This window comes from Cetorhinus maximus, chromosome 24 (genome assembly GCF_964194155.1).
Source record: "Cetorhinus maximus chromosome 24, sCetMax3.hap1.1, whole genome shotgun sequence".
Taxonomy (NCBI): domain Eukaryota; kingdom Metazoa; phylum Chordata; class Chondrichthyes; order Lamniformes; family Cetorhinidae; genus Cetorhinus; species Cetorhinus maximus.
In genome coordinates, this window is record NC_135902.1 from 30,374,777 (window position 1) to 30,392,464 (window position 17,688).

Here is a 17,688-nt window from a genome sequence, read left to right on the forward strand (position 1 = left end):
TTGCAACACTCAACAAAGATATGTTCCAGTGAGAAAGAAAGACTTTAGGGAAAGGACATAGCATCTGTGGCTAACTAAGGAAGTTAAAGATAGTATCAAATTGAAAGAAAAAGCATACAATTCCACAATGGTTAGTGGCAGGTGAGAAGACTAGACAGAATATAAAAACAGCAAAGAATAGCTAAAAAATACTAAGTCGGGAGAAATTACAGTACGAGAGAAACTTAGCTAGAAATATAGAAACAGATAGTAAGAGTTTCTACAGGTATTTAAAAAGAAAAAGAGTTAGTGAATGTTGGTCCTCTACAGAGAGAGTCTGGGGAATTAATAATGGAAAACAAGGAAATGGCAGGTGAATTGAACAGATATTTTGCATTTGTCTTCACTGTAGAGGATACAAATAACATCCCAGAAATAAGTATGCATCAAGAGGTGTAAGGGAGGGGGCAACTTAGGGAGCTACTGACAAGTGGCAAATAACATTTGCACCTCACAAGTATCAAGAAATTACTATCTCCAACAAGAGAGAATCTAACCATGACATTCAATGGCAGCACCATCACTGAATCCCCCACTATCAACATTCTGGGGGGGTTACCACTGACCAGAAACTGAGCTTGACTAACCATATAATTACTGTGGCTACAAGAACAGGTCAGAGGCTAGGAATCCTGCAGTGAGTAACTCACCCCCTGACTCCCAAAAGCCTGTCCACCATCTACAACACACAAGTCAGGAGTGTGATGGAATACTCCCCACTTGCCTCGATGAGTGCAGCTCCAATAACGCTCAAGAAGCTCAACACCATCCAGGGCAAAGCAGCCCACTTGATTGGCACCCCATCCACAAGCATTCACCCTCTCCACCACCAACACGTGTCAACAGGGTGCACCATCTATACTGCAGCAACTCATCAAGCCTCCTTAGACAGCACCTTCCAAACCCTTGACCACTATCATCCAGAAGGATAAAGGCAGCAGATGCATGGCAATACCACCACCTTGAAGTTCCCCTCCAAGCCATACACCACCATGACTTGGAAATATATCATCGCTCCTTCACTGTCACTGGGTCAACGTCCTGGAACTCGCTTCCTAACAGCACTGTGGATGTACCTACACCATACAGACTGCAGCAATTCAAGAAGGCAGCTCATCACCATCTTCTCAAAGGTAATTAGGGATGGACAAAAATGCTGGCCTTGTCAGCTATGTAACAACAATTGCCAGAGAAAGAGTACAGAGAAAATTATTAGAACTAAAAGCTGACAAGTCCCCAGGTCCTGATGGACTTCATCCTAGGGTCTGAATAGAAGTATCTGCTGAGCTAGTAGATGCATTGGTTTTAATTTTGCAAAATTCCCTATATTCTGGAAAAGTCCCATCAGATTGGAAAATAGCAACTATAACTCAACTATTCAAGGTAGGAAGAAGACGGAAAGCAGGAAACTACAGGCCAGTTAGCTTAACAGCTATCATAGGGAAAATGCTGGAATCTATTATTAAGGAGGTTACAGTGGGGCATGTAGAAAATCTCAATGCAACCAGGCAGGGTCAGCATGATTTTGTGAAGCCTGTGGACATGGTGCACTTAGATTTCTACAAGGCATTTGACAAGGTGCCACATCAAAAGTTACTACACAAAATAAGAGGTCATGGTATAGGGGTAACATATTAGCATGAATAGCAGAGTGGTTAGCTAACAGGGAACATACAGAAGGCAAAATTGGGTCATTTTCGGGTGGCAAGATGTAACAAGTAGAGTGCCACAGTCATAGAGTCATTGTCATAGAGGTCTACAGCACAGAAAAAGGCCCTTCGGCCCATCGAGTCTGCGCCGGTCAAACAAGTACTATTCTAATCCCATTTTCCAGCACTAGGCCCATAGCCTTGTATGCCATGGCATCACAAGTGCACATCCAAATACTTCTTAAATGTTATGAGGGTATCTGCCTCTACCACCCTTTCAGGCAGTGAGTTCCAGATTCCCATCATCCTCTGGGTGAAAAAATTCTTCCTCACATCCCCTTCTAAACCTCCTGCCCCTTACCTTAAATCTATGCCCCCTGGTTATTGATCCCTCCGCCAAGGGGAAAAGTTCCTTCCTGTCTACCCTATCTATGTCCCTCATAATTTTATACACCTCAGTCATGTCCCCCCTCAATCTCCTCTGCTCCAGGGAAAATAACCCCAGTCTATCCAATCTCTCCTCATAACTAAAACTCTCCAGCCCAGGCAACATCCTGGTAAATCTCCTCTGCACTCTCTCTAGTGCAATCACATCCTTCTTATAATGCGAACTGCACGGGATACTCTAGCTGTGGCCTAACCAGTGTTTTATACAGTTCCAGCATAACCTCCTTGCTCTTATATTCTATGCCTCGGCTAATAAAGGCAAGTGTCCCATATGCCTTCTTAACCACCATATCTACCTGTCCCACTACCTTAAGGGACAGGTGGACAAGCACACCAAGGTCCCTCTGATCCTCGGTACTTCCCAGGGTCTTGCCATTCATCGTGTATTCCCGTGCCTTGGCTGTCCTGCCCAAGTGCATCACCTCACACTTATCCGGATTAAATTCCATTTGCTACTGATTAGCCCATCTGGCCAGCCCGTCTATATCCTCCTGTAATCTAAGGCTATCCTCCTCACTATTTACCACCTCACCAATTTTCGTGTCATCCGCGAAATTACCAATCAACCCTCCTACATTCAAGTCTAAATCGTTCAGATATACCACAAACAGCAAGGGACCCAACACCGATCCCTGTGGAACCCCGCTGGACACAGGCATCCAGTCACAAAAACACCCCTCGACCATCACCCTCTGCTTCCTGCCACTCAGCCAATTTGCCAAATTGCCTTGGATCCCATGGATTCTTACCTTCGTTATCAATCTCCCATGTGGGACCTTATCAAAAGCCTTGCTGAAGTCCACGTAGACTACGTCAAATGCATTGCCCTCATCTAAACACCTGGTCACCTCTTTGAAAAATTCAGTCAAATTGGTCAGACATGACCTCCCCTTAACAAAACCATGCTGACTGTCCTTGATTAATCCTTGCCTCTCCAAGTGTAGATTAATTCTGTCCCTCAGAGTTACTTCCAATAGTTTCCCCACCACTGAGGTTAGACTGACTGGCCTGTAGTTCCCTGGTTTATCCCCTCATCCCTTCTTGAATAACAGTACCACATTGGCTGTCTTCCAGTCCTTTGGCATCTCTCCTGTGGCCAGAGAGGTATTGAAAATTATTGCCAGGGCCCCTGCTATCTCCTCCCTTGCCTCACTCAACAGCTTGGGATACATTTCATTCGGCCTGGAGATTTATCTACTTTTAAGTACCACTTAGAAGCTCCTCCCTTTCTATGCTAATTTCTTTAATTATATCACAGTCCGTCTGCCTGATTTCCATGCCCACGTCGTACTTCTTACTTGTGAACACTGACACAAAGTATTCATTTAGAACTCTACCTGCGTCTTCCGGCTCCACACACAAATTACCACTATGGTCCTTAATGGGCCCTACTCTTTCCCTAGTTATCCTCTTACCCTTAATATGCTTGTAAAATAACTGGATTTTCCTCTATTTTACTTGCCAATATTTTTTCATGCCCTCTTTTTGCTCTCCTAATTTCCTTTTTAAGATCTCCTCTACACATTCTATACTCCTTTAGAGCTTCTGCTGTTTTGAGCCCTCGGTATCTGCCATAAGCCTCCCTTTTTCTCTTTATCCAATCCTGTATATCCCTCAGTATCCAGGGTTCCCTGGGTTTGTTGGTCCCATTCTTTGCCTTTACTTGAATATGTTTGGCCCTGTACTCTCCCTATTTCCTCCTTGAATGCGTCCCACAGCTCTGATGCAGATTTACCTAAAAGTAGCTGCTCCTAGTCCACTCTGGCTAAATCATACCTGATCTTGTTAAAATCGGCCTTCCCCCAATTTAGAACTCTGATTTCTGGCCCATCCTTGTCCTTTTCCATAACAACCTTGAATCTAACGGAGTTATGATCACTATCTGCAAAATGCTACCCCACTGGTACCTCTACCACCTGCCTGGCTTCATTCCCTAAAATTAAGTCCAGGACCGCCTTGTAGGACCTTCTATGTACTGGTTTAAAATGCTCTCCAGAATGCATTTTAAGAATTCCACTCCCTCTAAACCTATCACACTATGACTAACCCAGTTAATGTTGGGGAAGTTGAAATCCCCCACTATTACTACCCTATTATTTTTACACTTCTCTGAAATTTGCCTACGTATCTGCTCTTCTATTTCTCTCTGACTGTTTGGGGGCCTATAGTACACTCCCACCAATGTGATTGCTCCTTTTTTGTTTTTAAGTCTACTCATATGGCTTCATTTGAGGAGCCTTCTAAGATGTCATCCCTCCTTACTGCTGTAATTGATTCCTTGACCAATATTGTGATACCCCCTCCTCTTCCACCTCCTTCCCTGTATCGCCTGAAGACCCTATATCCTGGAATATTGAGCTGCCAATCCTGCCCTCTCTCAACCATGTTTCTGTGACAGCATTGACATCATACTTCCATGTGTTAATTTATGGCCTGAACTCATCTGCCTTATTTGTCAGACTCCTTGCATTAAAATAAATACCATCCAACCTTGCCAAGCTCCCTTGTGCCTTTACTGGCCTATAATTTCTATGCCTTCCAGACTTACTTGCTCTCTCTTCTAATTTTGGCCATGCATCTCCCCCTGCTGAACCTCCTCTCAGGATCCCATCCCCCTGCCAAGTTAGTTAAAACCCTCCCCAACAGCACTAGCAAACCTCCCCGCAAGGATGTTGGTTCCACTCCAGTTCAGGTGAAATCCGTCCGCCTTGTACAGGTCCCACTGCTCCCAAAAACAGTCCCAATGTCCCAGAAATCTAAAGCCCTCCCTCCTGCACCATCTCTCCAGCCACGCATTCATTTGGACTAACCTCCTATTTCTATACCCACTAGCGCGTGGCACTGGAAGTAATCCAGAGATTACCTTTGAGGTCCTATTTTTTAATCTGTTTCCTAGCTCCCTAAATTCTGCTCACAGGACCTCATCCCTCTTTCTACCTATGTCGTTGGTACCAATATGTACCACGATATCTATCTGTTTGTCCTCCCCTTTTAGAATGCCCTGCAGCCATTCAGTGACATCCTTGACCCTGGCACCAGGGAGGCAACATACCATCCTGGAGTCACGTCTAGGGCTGCAGAAACGCCTGTCTGTTCCCCTTACTATCGAGTCTCCTACCACTATTGCGCTTCCCCTCTTTTTCTTTCCCCCGGTGCAGCTGAGCCAATCTCAGTGCCGTGAGCGTGGCTGCACTCCCCAGAGGAACCATCACTCTCACCGTTTTTCAACATAGAAAAACAGTTCTCAACTGAGATGCACCCTGGGGATTTCCTGACTACCTGCCTGACACCTTTCTTCTGATGGTCACCCATTCCCTCTGTCTGCACTTCCGTAAGCTTTGAGGTGCCCACGTCTAAAAATGTGCTATCCATGAAACTCTCAGCCTCGCGGATGCACCTCAGTGCCTCCAGCTGCCGCTCTAGCCCCGAAACTCGGAACTCAAGTAGCTGCAGCTGGTGGCACTTCCTGCACACGTGATCAGTCAGAGTGCAAGGAGCGTCTAGGACTTCCCACATGTTGTAGGAAAATGTGAACTTGTCCACTTTGGCAGGAAGAATAAAAAAGCAGATTATTATTTAAATGGGGAGAGATTGCAGAACTCTGCAGTACAGAGGGATCTGGGTGTCCTGGTACATGAAGCACAAAAAGTTAGTATGCAGCTATAGTAAGCGATTAGGAAGGCAAATGGAATGTTGTCATTTATTGCAAGGGGGTTGGAATATAAAAGGATGTTTTGCTACAGTAGTATAGGGTATTGGTGAGACCACGTATAGAGTACTATGTACAATTTTGGTCTCCTTATTCAAGGAAGGACATAATTGCATTAGAAGCATTATAGAGAAGGTTCACTCGATTGATTCCTGGAATAAGGGGGTTTCTTATGAGGAGAGGGTCAACAGGTCGGGCCTGTAACCACTGAAGTTTAGAAGAATGAAAGGCGACCTTATTGAAACATAAAAGGTCCTGAGGGGACTTGACAGGGTGAATGCTTAAAGGATGTTCCTGTTGCAGGAGACACTACAACGAGCGAACACAGTTTAAAAATAAGGGGTCCCCCATTTAAGATGGAGATGAGGAGAATTTTTTTTCCTCAGAGGGTCATGAGCTGTGGAGGCACGATCACTGAATATTTTTAAGGCTGAGTTAGATTTTTGATTGACGAGGGAGTCAAAGTATAGTTTCTTTTTTATTAGTAATCTACACTATGTGAGCATCGCTGGCCAGTGTTTACTGTCCATCCCTAAATGCCCTTGAGAAAGCAGTGGTGAGCTGCCTTCTTGAACCGCTGTAGTCCACGTGGTGTAGGTACACCCACAGTGCTCTTAGGGAGGGAGTTCCAGGATTTTGACCCAGCGACAGTGAAGGAATGGCGATATATTTCCAAGTCAGGGTGGTGAGGAGCTTGGAGGGGAACTTCTAGGTGGTGGTGTTCCCATGTATCTGCTGCCCTTGTCCTTCTAGATGGTAGCGGTCTTGGGTTTGGAAGGTGCTGTCTAAAGATGCAGTGCATCTTATGGATGGAACACACTGCTGCCACAGTGTGTCGGTGGTGGAGGGAGTGAATATTTGTAGCTAGGGTGCCAATCAAGGACTGCTTTGTCCTGGATGGTGTCAAGCTTCTCGAGTGTTGTTGGAGCTGCACTGATCCAAGCAAGTGGAAAGTATTCCATCACATTCCTGACTTGTACCTTGTAGATGGTGGGATGGTGGGCAGGCTTTGGGGAGTCAGAAGGTGAGTTACTCGTTGCAAGATTCCTAGCCTCTGACCTGTTCTTGTAGCTATGTATTTATGTGGCAGTTCAGTTCAGTTTCTGGGCAATGGTAATGTCCAGGATATTGATAGTGGGGAATTCAGCAACGGTAATGCCATTGAATGTCAAGGAATGATGGTTAGATTCTCTCTTGTTGGAGATGGTCATTGCCTGGCATATATGTGACGCATATTTTATTTGCCACTTGTCAGCCCAAGCCCGGATAATAACCAGCTGCATTTGGGCACGGTCTGCTTCAGTGTCTGAGGAATCGCGAATGGTGCTGAACGCTGTGCAATCATCAGCGAACATCCCTCCTTATGACCTTATGATGGAAGGATGGCCATTGATGAAGCAGCTGAAGATGGTTGGACCTAGGACACTAACCTGAGGAACTCCTGCAGTGATGTCCTAGAAGTGAGATGACTGACCTCCAACAACCACAATCATCTTCCTTTGTGCTAGGTATGACTCCAACCAATGGAGAGTTTTCCCCCTGATTCCCATTGACTCTAGTTTTGCTGGGGCACCTTGATGCCACACTCAATCAAATGCTGCCTTGATGACAAAGACAGTCACTCTCACCTTACCTCAGGAGTTCAGCTCTGTTTGAACCAAGGCTGTAATGAGGTCAGGAGCAGAGTGGCTCTGGCGGAACCCAAACTGAGCGTCAGTGAGCAGGTATAGGATTTAAAAAGAAAGTGGAGTTGAGGCCATGATCTCACTGAATGGCAGAGTAGACTCAAGGGCCCAAATGACTTATTCATGCTCCTAATTTGTATGTTCAACTCTACCAGAGGCTCTAGACCATCAATAAGAATTCGGCAGGGATGCTGGCACCTAACACACAACCTACACAATATAAATAACAGCTGTTGAAAATCCAATGGCCTTTTAAAAAAAGTGGAAAAAATGAATATCTGCTGCCAGTTGTTGAGCAACCTATAAAGAGTAGAACTGTTCCAATCGGAACAGCAATACAGGCAGCGAATGTTCTTCTGTAGGTGGAAATTTAGCCAACAAATCCAGTTTACTTTGGAATTATGGAAAACATTTTGAATTATACAGAGAACGTAAATGTCATCCAACTACAGATAAAGGGGACATAGTAACAAACTGGGCCTGGCTGCCTGACCCTGGTGACTCCACACTCCACTTACCTTAATTCGAAGGCATACATCCATCGATGCACCCTCATCTTCCAGGTGCAGCCCAGCAGTGGCCACTGCTAGCTTTGATTGGGCTGGCAGCTCTTGGGTACAAACTGCTGGCCTTAATAGCATGACAGCCACTTAATTGGCTGCTGCTGGAAAAATGCGGCCCAGGTCCCACTGCCCACAAAAGCGGGGTTGCCTCGTCGCTTTTGACCCTGGCAGTAGGACTTCTGCCGCTTCCATAGAATTCCGACCAACACTTCAGATCGATGACCCCTCTCAGGCCTGCATCCTAATCTAACTCAGAGTCACTACCTGCAGTAGGTGAAGCAATTTTGGGTAATCTTAACCCAGTTCTTGTGTTGGTGGTAGAGCTCTCCATGGCTGACTAGCGCCATACTACCAGTAAATGGCACTCCTCCATCCCAGCAAAGTGGCTTTGGGAAGAAACTGGTTTTATTGACTCTGAGATATACAGGCAAGCACTCACTTTATCTGACTTCGTACTATGTGTGAAGCAATCAGGCACAAGGAATGCGAAGAGGCCGCACTCCCCACCACCAATGTCACTCACCTTAAATGCTCACAAAATAAATAAATTGGCATCCTATCAACTTTCAATTTCACCAACCCAAAAGCATAGAAAAAAAACACAATTCACAGGGAAAAGCAATATAATTTTACACAACAACTCAAAACAAGGGAAGAGATATGCTACTTCGGAGCCAAAGACTAAAAGATTTCTGGACCTTCTGGCACTTCCGACTGCTTCATAAACAGCTCTCTGTGCAATCCTAATACTGCAATATGTATGGGTTTACACTGAAGCAGTGGAAAAGGAATGGTAGGATATAGATTGTTACATTCTCATAGTTTCAAGATACAACTTGCAATGTATCATGTTATTATGCTTTCCATACTTATGGTACATGTCAACTCAGACAGCATAATTCTGATGAAACTGTACTGAAAATGAAATGACTTGTGTTTTTTAATAATTATATGAATCTAATTTTACATCTGTTTTAATGAAGCATGAGGACTTTTTTTAAAACCAGTTTTGGCACAAATCACAAAAAGCAAATTTTTGTTGCAAATTACCTCATTACTTACAAATATTAGGAAAAACACAGATGGCCTGTTGCTCAGCAACAAAACAATCATGAACAATGAACAAAGCTTCAGTCCCTAATAGAACACAATAAACAGGTTAATGAAGCTGTGCCAATATGAAATTTCAAGAATGCAACAAAATCAGGTTTATTGCTAAATAGAAGCTGTTCACTGGCCCTGGGTTTTTGTGATCGGTAATGACATCATACTAGGAAACAAAGATTCTGCCAGATTCTAAACCAACTCATTTATTTCCTGAAAGTTAATCTCTACATACAGTGTCTCAATGGATTTGGCATTTGCAAATGTCTGGCTATGTCAATTAGAGTCTTATACATGCAAATGTCTGTCTTTCATTATATTCATCGCATTTGCCCGCAAACAACAATCTTGAACATATTCGAAGGTTTTACTCAACTTGCATATCAAACACAGGGGATCTGCCCAAACTGAGTTTTAAATTTGCTTAAAAGGCAGAAATCAAGTAAATAAAGCTTTTAAAATATCTACACTGATATATATAACAAGTATAATTAATAATAATTAGCATGCAGTTCTTGTCACTTGGATTCAAACAGCTCTTAATTTTTTTGGCATAAGTTGTGTTCAAATAGAAATAATATTACACAGAAAAGCTCACGATTGAATATTTTCATTTTTAAAAAAAGTTTATGTCTACCAAAAAGAAATACTATATTTTTCACCCATTGATATTAAACAGGTGAAAATTCAGTCTCTGGTCAGTATGAGGGGAAAAACGCACTCTAGTTACTCTATGCCTGGAATAGCAACAACATTGAAACACTGCACCAAAGGCTTCACTTTTTAATTGACCTTTTACTGTTTCTTTCAATGAGTACTGCAATACTGCTGAAAATTACGAAAATGGCCCTTACCAATTATGCATCATGGTGTAATCTTATTATTCATGTTATGTTATATTAACATATAAACATTATTGGCATCACTTATGAGAATGGAAGAATGTGTCATCTTATAATTATGTAATAAAAAACATATTATCGGGGCCACTATTTTTCTGTGATTAATCACAAAATTGAACTTTTATTACATTGTATATTGTGGAAGTGACAATAATAGGATTTCAAAGGCTCGAATTTTAGAACTATAGCCACGCTTTTCTCAAAATTGTAAATCAAGTGGCCTTGTTTTTTTCTTTGCAGCAATGCTCCAATCTTATTCCTTATTTTTTAAAAATGACTAGAATACACAGCAAAATGGTAGCAAATGGTCTGTAGGTGCAGTTAAATAGGAAACATCTTGCAGTATCTGGGTGCTGGGAGGGCAATGATTGTGTTCACAACAATTCACAGTGTTGGGGAAATAGCACTAAGAGTACTGCAAGGCCTTTGGCAGGGGCAGGAGGGGTGTGTTGAGATCTGGCAATTATGGGAGGATGGCATTGGGATGGCAGAACATAAGGAGGAGGATCCCAGGTTTGATATAATTGAAAAGGTGTATCAGGGAATCTGGAAGCATTGGGGAAGAGATGGTTTCATGAGGCATGGGAGGAATGGAAGCAGATGTCAGAGTGTGAGCGCATTGAGAATTGTGCCTCGAGTGTCTGAGAGCAATGGGAGAGGAATAATAGGATTTGGACCCAGCAGACAGCATGCTGAGGTCTAATATCATTGAGTAAGGGGAGGGAAGAAGGCTATCGAGTAAGATAACTTCTGGGAGGGATTGCAAAGATTGGGACCATTGATAAGGGACTGGGCTGCACAAGTACTGGGAAGATTGTGGAGATAGTTTCCCCCTCAACCCACAGAAACATATCTTGGGGTGGGGGGGAGGTCTGAGATCTGGCAATGTTGCAGGACAAGAGAGGTAGCAAACCTTTGTGAAATTGCTCCCACTTCCCCAATAACTTTTCCAGGGTGGAAAAGCTGGTTTCAATGCTGAAATGACAAGCAATTCTTAATTGTTGAAAACTCACAAAATGGCAACTACACTAAACATTGTCTACACTATAAAAGTACTTTGCTGTCTGTGAAGCACTTTTGGAAGGCCTGAGGTCATGAAAGGTGCTATAGAAGTGCAAGTCTTTCTTTCTTCTTTCAACTGGGCCACAGTGAATCCACAACAGTGCCACCTAATGGCGGAATGCCTGATAGGGAACCACTGTTTATAGGAATGTTTACATACAGAATATAATAAGCATCTACATAAGGGTTTTCAATGATGAATGTTGACATAAAAGATAAGATAGAAAATTCTGACAAAGTAAGTTTTTTGGAAACAATATATGTATATGTTTCAATATTTGCAACAGTATTTAAGATATACACACTTTTTTTATCATCAACTATGATTGTACACTAGATGTTCTTCAAACCATTAAGGATGCCATTATAAACTTTTCTGAGCATCCTCTACATTTTACATGTACAGGGTTATTTAAGCATGTAGGTGCTGCATTCTAGAACTCCAACATGCTGTGCCACTGAGTGGTAGATCTCTGGAAGATGTCCATGACTCTTAATATAGGATACTTCCAAATTCAACCTTAAATGCAGAGGCTAGTAGTTATTCCATAAAAAGGAAAGAAAATTAGAAAAAGAACACTAGACATCCTAGGCTGTTTCATGAACTTCATGGAGAAGCTTTCCAGAAAAGTTCATGGCATGGTGAGACAATATATTGTATTCTTGATTTTCATATAATGACAACAGACATTATGAATGGTGCAACACAACAAGAATGGACTGACTAGCAAAGGCAAGCTAGCCAGATTTATCATACAAAGCATATATTAGAACACTAATAAATACAAACTTATACAATAGAAGAGTCTTACCATTTTGTTCATCTAGTTCATTTCCAATATCTTGACCCATCTGTTTTTGTCTGGCTATCACTGTTGCCAGAGCATTCAAGCCTGCATCTTGCTCTGAATTTAGAAAAAGCGCAATAAAAGTCAAGTAAATTAACTATCAACAGGGAAACTGACTGAAAATTAATATTCCCCAAGATTCTGCTGACAATTTGGTCTTTTTCATTTTAAAAACATTTTTTTTTATAAAATGTCACAATTTTAGTTTTTATTCATTCTTGGCCTCCCACACATCTAACTGCAAAGGCAGTCAGAATTACAGATTCACAATCTGGGTCACTAGTGCTCCAATCTTTGACCAACTGTGACAAGTCACAACAGAATAGGTCCTCTCTCTGTCTTGCACAGCTCTGGAGCCCATAGTATTTCAGGACAGTGACTGTCTGTGTATAATGATCAATCCAGAGATAATAACATTAAAAACCAACACACCAGCTCTGGCATGCAAACTCTGTAAAGCCAGTATTCCAAGGCAGAAAGTAAAAGATTATCCACACTTAATGCATAGCTAACTATCAATATTGTCTCTACCACTTTCAATGTATATATCCAATGTAAATGATATAGCCATAGCTATTCAAAATGAGGTGGCTTTTAATTAAAAATTAATAAGAGATCATTTTTGATTTAAAAATAAATGTATAATAAGCATGTTTAATTTTGGCTCACCAATGGTACAGGTACAGTGTGTGAAAACTGGAAACCTCAGGATCGAGGTCATGCCGGGTTTCAGGTCTTGTGGTTTGGGCCTTGGGCAATTTGGGTCAAGCGGGTGGGGTGGGGTCAAGGCTTGCTCGGAGCCTAGGAATAGACCAGTGCCCAAGCGGCAGGGGGATAATTAGTCAGGCATCACGTCACGCCAATGCAGCTCCTAGCCGAATTGTCCAGGTAAGTTATCTTATTTTATTTTACTCAATTAAAATTGATGTCTGGCACATTTCAAAAACATCTAGTTTTCAGACAACTCCGGTTTTTGGACAGCCGGATTTGAGACACTGTACTCTACCAGAATCTGAATGCTGGAATTCTTCTGTAGCGGTTTGGAACAACTGAATGGTTTGCTAGGCCATTTCAGAGGACAGTTAAGAGTCAACCACATTGCCTTGGTTCTGGAGGCAATACCATATAAGGGTAGCAGATTTCTTTCCCTAAAAAACATTAATTAACCACATGGGTTTTTACAACAATCAATGATACTTTATGGCACCATTACTGAGACTAGCTTTCCATTCCAGATTTTCATTAACCAATTGAATTTATTAACTAATTGAATTTAATTTCCACCAGCTGTGGAATTTAAGTGATGGAAGGGGTCATCAACAATGCTGTCAAGCAGCATTTGTTTAGAAATAACCTGCTCACTGACACTCAGTTTGGGTTCTGCCAGGGCCACTCTGCTCCTGACCTCACTACAGCCTTGGTTCAAACATGGACAAAAGAGCTGAACTCCCGAGGTGAGGTGAGAGTGACTGCCATTGACATCAAGGCAGCTTTTGACTGAGTGTGGCATCAAGAAGCCCTAGCAAAACTGGAGTCAATGGGAATCAGGAGGAAAACTCTCCGCTGGTTGGAGTCATACCTAGCACAAAGGAAGATGGTTGTGGTTGTTAGGGGTCAATCATCTCAGTTCCAGGACATCACTGCAGGAGTTCCTCAAGGTAGTGTCCTAGGCCCAACCAACTTCAGCTGCTTCATCAATGGCCATCCTTTCATCAGAAGGTCAGAAGTTGTGATGTTCACCGATGATTGCACAATGTTCAGCACCATTCGCGACTCTTCAGATACTGAGGTAGTCCATGTCCATATGCAGCAAGGCCTGGACATTATCCAGGCTTGGGCTGGCAAGTGGCAAGTAACATTAGCGCTAAACAAGTGCCAACAATGACCAATTCCAACAAGACAGATCTAACCATCGTCCTTGACATTCAATGGCATTACTATCACTGAATCCCCCACTATCAACATCCTGGGGGTTACCATTGACCAGAAACTGAACCAGACTGGCCACATAAATACTGTGGCTACAAGAGCAGGTCAGAAGCTAGGAATCCTGTAGCGGGTAACTCACTTCCTGACTCCCCGAAACCTGTCCACCATCTACAAGGCACAAGTCAGGAATGTGATGGAATACTCTCCATTTGCCTGGGTGAATGCAGCTCCAACAACACTCAAGAAGCTCGACACCATCCAGGACAAAGCAGCCCACTTGATTGGCACCCCATCCACAAACATTCACTCCCACCACCACTGACGCACAGTGGCAGCAGTGTGTACCATCTACAAGATGCACTGCAGGAATTCACCAAGGCTCTGTGGACAGCACCTTCCAAACCCATGATCACTATCATCTAGAAGGACAAGGGCAGCAGAGAGATGGGAACATCACCACCTGGAAGTTTCCCTCCAAGCCACTCACCATCCTGACTTGGAAATATATCGCTGTTCCTTCACTGTCGCTGGGTCAAAATCCTGGAACTCCCTCCCTAACAGCACTATGGGTGTACCTACACCACATCGACTGCAGCAGTTCAAGAAGGTAGCTCACCACCACCTTCTCAAGGGCAATTAGGGATGGGCAATAAATGCTGGCCTCACCAGTGGTGCCCACATCCCACGAATGAATAAAAAAAAAAACAGCTGCCATGGTGGGATTTTAACCCATGTCCCCCAGGCCATAAGCCTGGGCCTCTAGATTACTAATTCTGCGACATTACCACTATGCCACCGTCCCCCCCAAGGATAAAGGTAGCAGATGCAGATGAACAACAAAACCTCCAAGTTATTCTCCAAGCCACACACCATGCTGACTTGGAACTACGTTGCCATTCTTTCACTGTTGTTGGATCAAAATCCTGTACCCACACAAGAACTGTAGCAGTTCAAGAAGGCAGCTCGCCACCACCTTCTCAGAGGCAATCAGGGGATGGACAACAAATGCTGGCCTTGCCAACAATGCACACATCCCATGAAAGGATAAAAAAAAAGTTCTTCATAATTCTGCACATCTTGTGTTCTGGACTACATAATCATGATTCTCATTGATATGAATTTTGGCTGTATTGTTTCATTTGGCCTTTGATGTTAATGACAGGCTTTAATGTATCATGAGAGATATAGCTGGTGTAATTATTGAAAAAACTGTATGAAGACTCGTCACATTTATCAGTAACATTGTCTTGGTAAATCCTCAAATGGACATCTCCTACAACAACTCTATCCAAACCATAAACAACACTAAATAAAAGGGACAAACTAAAGAATTTGACAGGTAAAACTTTGGGCTATCATTCATCAACAATTGCATGGTTGTGAATAATCATGTAGCTCTGCTGAAAGTACTGCTGCAACACCATTATGAGCCTGAATGTAGAAAAAGTTGGCAAACCAACTTAAATTACCTGCTCCACACTGGCTTGAAATCCAAGAATAGCATAGCTATACACTTGCTTATTTAAACACAAGCACAGAACTGTACAGTATCCAACTGTGACTAATATTTAATGTTAGTAAAGAGCTGATAGGAAATTCCATTCATTTCTGACATTAAAACTTTAAATATGGCCCTGCAAAGTGCCTGAACACATTTACAGATTTTAATTTTGATATATTCAAGTTGGTTGAAGGTATGCTGCAATTGGTGTGGAACCAAAGCATTGAGACTACCTCAATTAGTCTAAGTTCCAACATTAAATTCCAAACTGACATTATACTGCATATTTTGGATTACTGTACACTATAAATTGCTTCTAATGGTCATCGCCAACTCTGTTGTTTCATGTATCTATTTAGATGCAAGACACTTGCACCTTCCAGGTAATACAATCCAAATGCATGAGGGCTATGAGATCCAATTGGTCAGCTTCTTTGGAACCAGCTGCCATTGAGTATAGAGTTAGTACAGTATGTCAGTATTGAGATCTGCAATAGCTCATCATCATGAATGACTTCATTATTCTTGCAAATGAGTCAAATAGTCTGGAAACTAATTTTCCAAATGGTTTCCTTCAATTGTAATTAGTTTACCTAGATCAGAATAAAATCTAAATCAGCTCTGGTAGTTATTAGCATTTATTCCTTGTGGCATACAAAGATTTTGCTTTGGATAGTCATACAGCAACATGCCTACTACATGAATTTAGAACTCGAGTCAATTCAAAATATGTAACTTATTGCTACACATTTAAAGCTTACAGCCAATATGTGGTTTGAAAATATTTATAACATAGGACATTATGATACATTGGGCATGATTTTACAAGGTTAATTTTGATAATGGATAACAGGAAAAATCATTATCTTGTACTAATCAATCATGTTTCCATGGCCTCATTACTTCCAAAAATAAGAACACAAGTATTCATTCTATAGATTTTAACAGGAATCACAAAATGAGTTTTAAACAATTATCATTTTCCAGTATTGCTGAGATAGTTCATAATTTAACTTAATGTTCATTGTTTAAAACCCATTACCATTTACATTCATTATTGTAATGCTTTAATTCTTGCCTTAGCTATATGACAAAATTTAAAGTAAAAGCCATAAACCATTAAAATTATTTCCTGGATGTATTCTGCTATAAGCTTTACAACTTTGAAATTCTCTTTTTACAGGCTTTCAGTTAAAATTAATGGAGAACTTCATGCTATGAACATCCTTAATAATAATAGCAATCAAATATGCAAAGAGGGCTTAGCATATTTTCAGAGCTCTTTCAAACAAAAAAACCCAGTGTATGAAAATGACCTTCCATGAAAATGGGCTTCACCTTGTATGATCCTCTGCTGTTGATGTTTGATTTCAGAAAAATCAAGTCCCTTCGTCTCCTCTGACTCTTCCACTAACCAAGGATTGACATGACCAGTCCTTTGATCCCCAATCATAAGGCTAGACCTGAAAATTAAATCAAGTTTCGATAAAAGCTTCATTAATTATTTTAACTTTGTCATGCAAAAGTCGTGCAAGGATCAAAATTATTAATGCATTTTACAATGTTTGTAACTAATTGCATGTATAAATTACGTATTCCAGTTTCAAATTGAAATGCAGAAGTGTATTGTTTTGAAGTTTTTTGTAGGGAAAGGCAGTGGTGGGAGAGCAAAACCCAGAGAAAAACAAAGAAAAAATAATTTAAAAAAGAAACTGAGTGGAAATGATTTATTTAAATTTAAAAAGAATGCTATACAGTTAATACAGGAAATGTCCTCAATGTCACCACAATGAAATGAGGGAATGCAATAAAGAGATTATGACAAACTGCAAAATAGCAAGAAGCAGCCAGTATGCAACTCATACGCATGTTGGTCAATTAATAGATACAATTAATTGTAAGTAAGATATCATCGAAGGGATTAACTTAATTTGGTTAAACAAAGAAGACCTGGTCAGTATTTAATCATGCTAAGAGTTGTTACTTATTAAGCAGTCAAAAGTGAATCAAATTCACTGACTGTGATGGCAGGTATTGTGGAACAATGCATTGAAACAAATATGCTTCAAATTATCCAAAGGGTACTGATAATTTTTAATGAATCACCTACCCTACCGAATGGTCTTAGTTTAAACCTACAAATCTTCAATGCTTACAAAAAATGTTACTCTATCTGTAGCCAAGCCTCATGGCAAAGGAAGTAGAAAGTTCCCAGGAACTCATGGTCAGTGAATCAATGATTTCTGCTGG

The 17,688-nt window shown here is 41.6% G+C and overlaps 1 protein-coding gene across 5 annotated transcripts in view; it reads right to left on the reverse strand.

The window, feature by feature from the left end:
• Window positions 1–17,688, reverse strand: part of stx8 (syntaxin 8) — a 178,755-nt gene that overhangs the window by 131,817 nt on the left and 29,250 nt on the right. For all 5 annotated transcript variants that reach the window (XM_078570944.1, XM_078570943.1, XM_078570941.1 and 2 more), the window contains exons 5-6: window positions 16,777–16,901; window positions 11,973–12,065 (exon numbers count right to left, since the gene is read on the reverse strand). In XM_078570944.1, coding sequence (XP_078427070.1) covers window positions 11,973–12,065; window positions 16,777–16,901 — 218 coding nt within the window. The remainder of the gene's footprint in view (window positions 1–11,972; window positions 12,066–16,776; window positions 16,902–17,688) is intronic.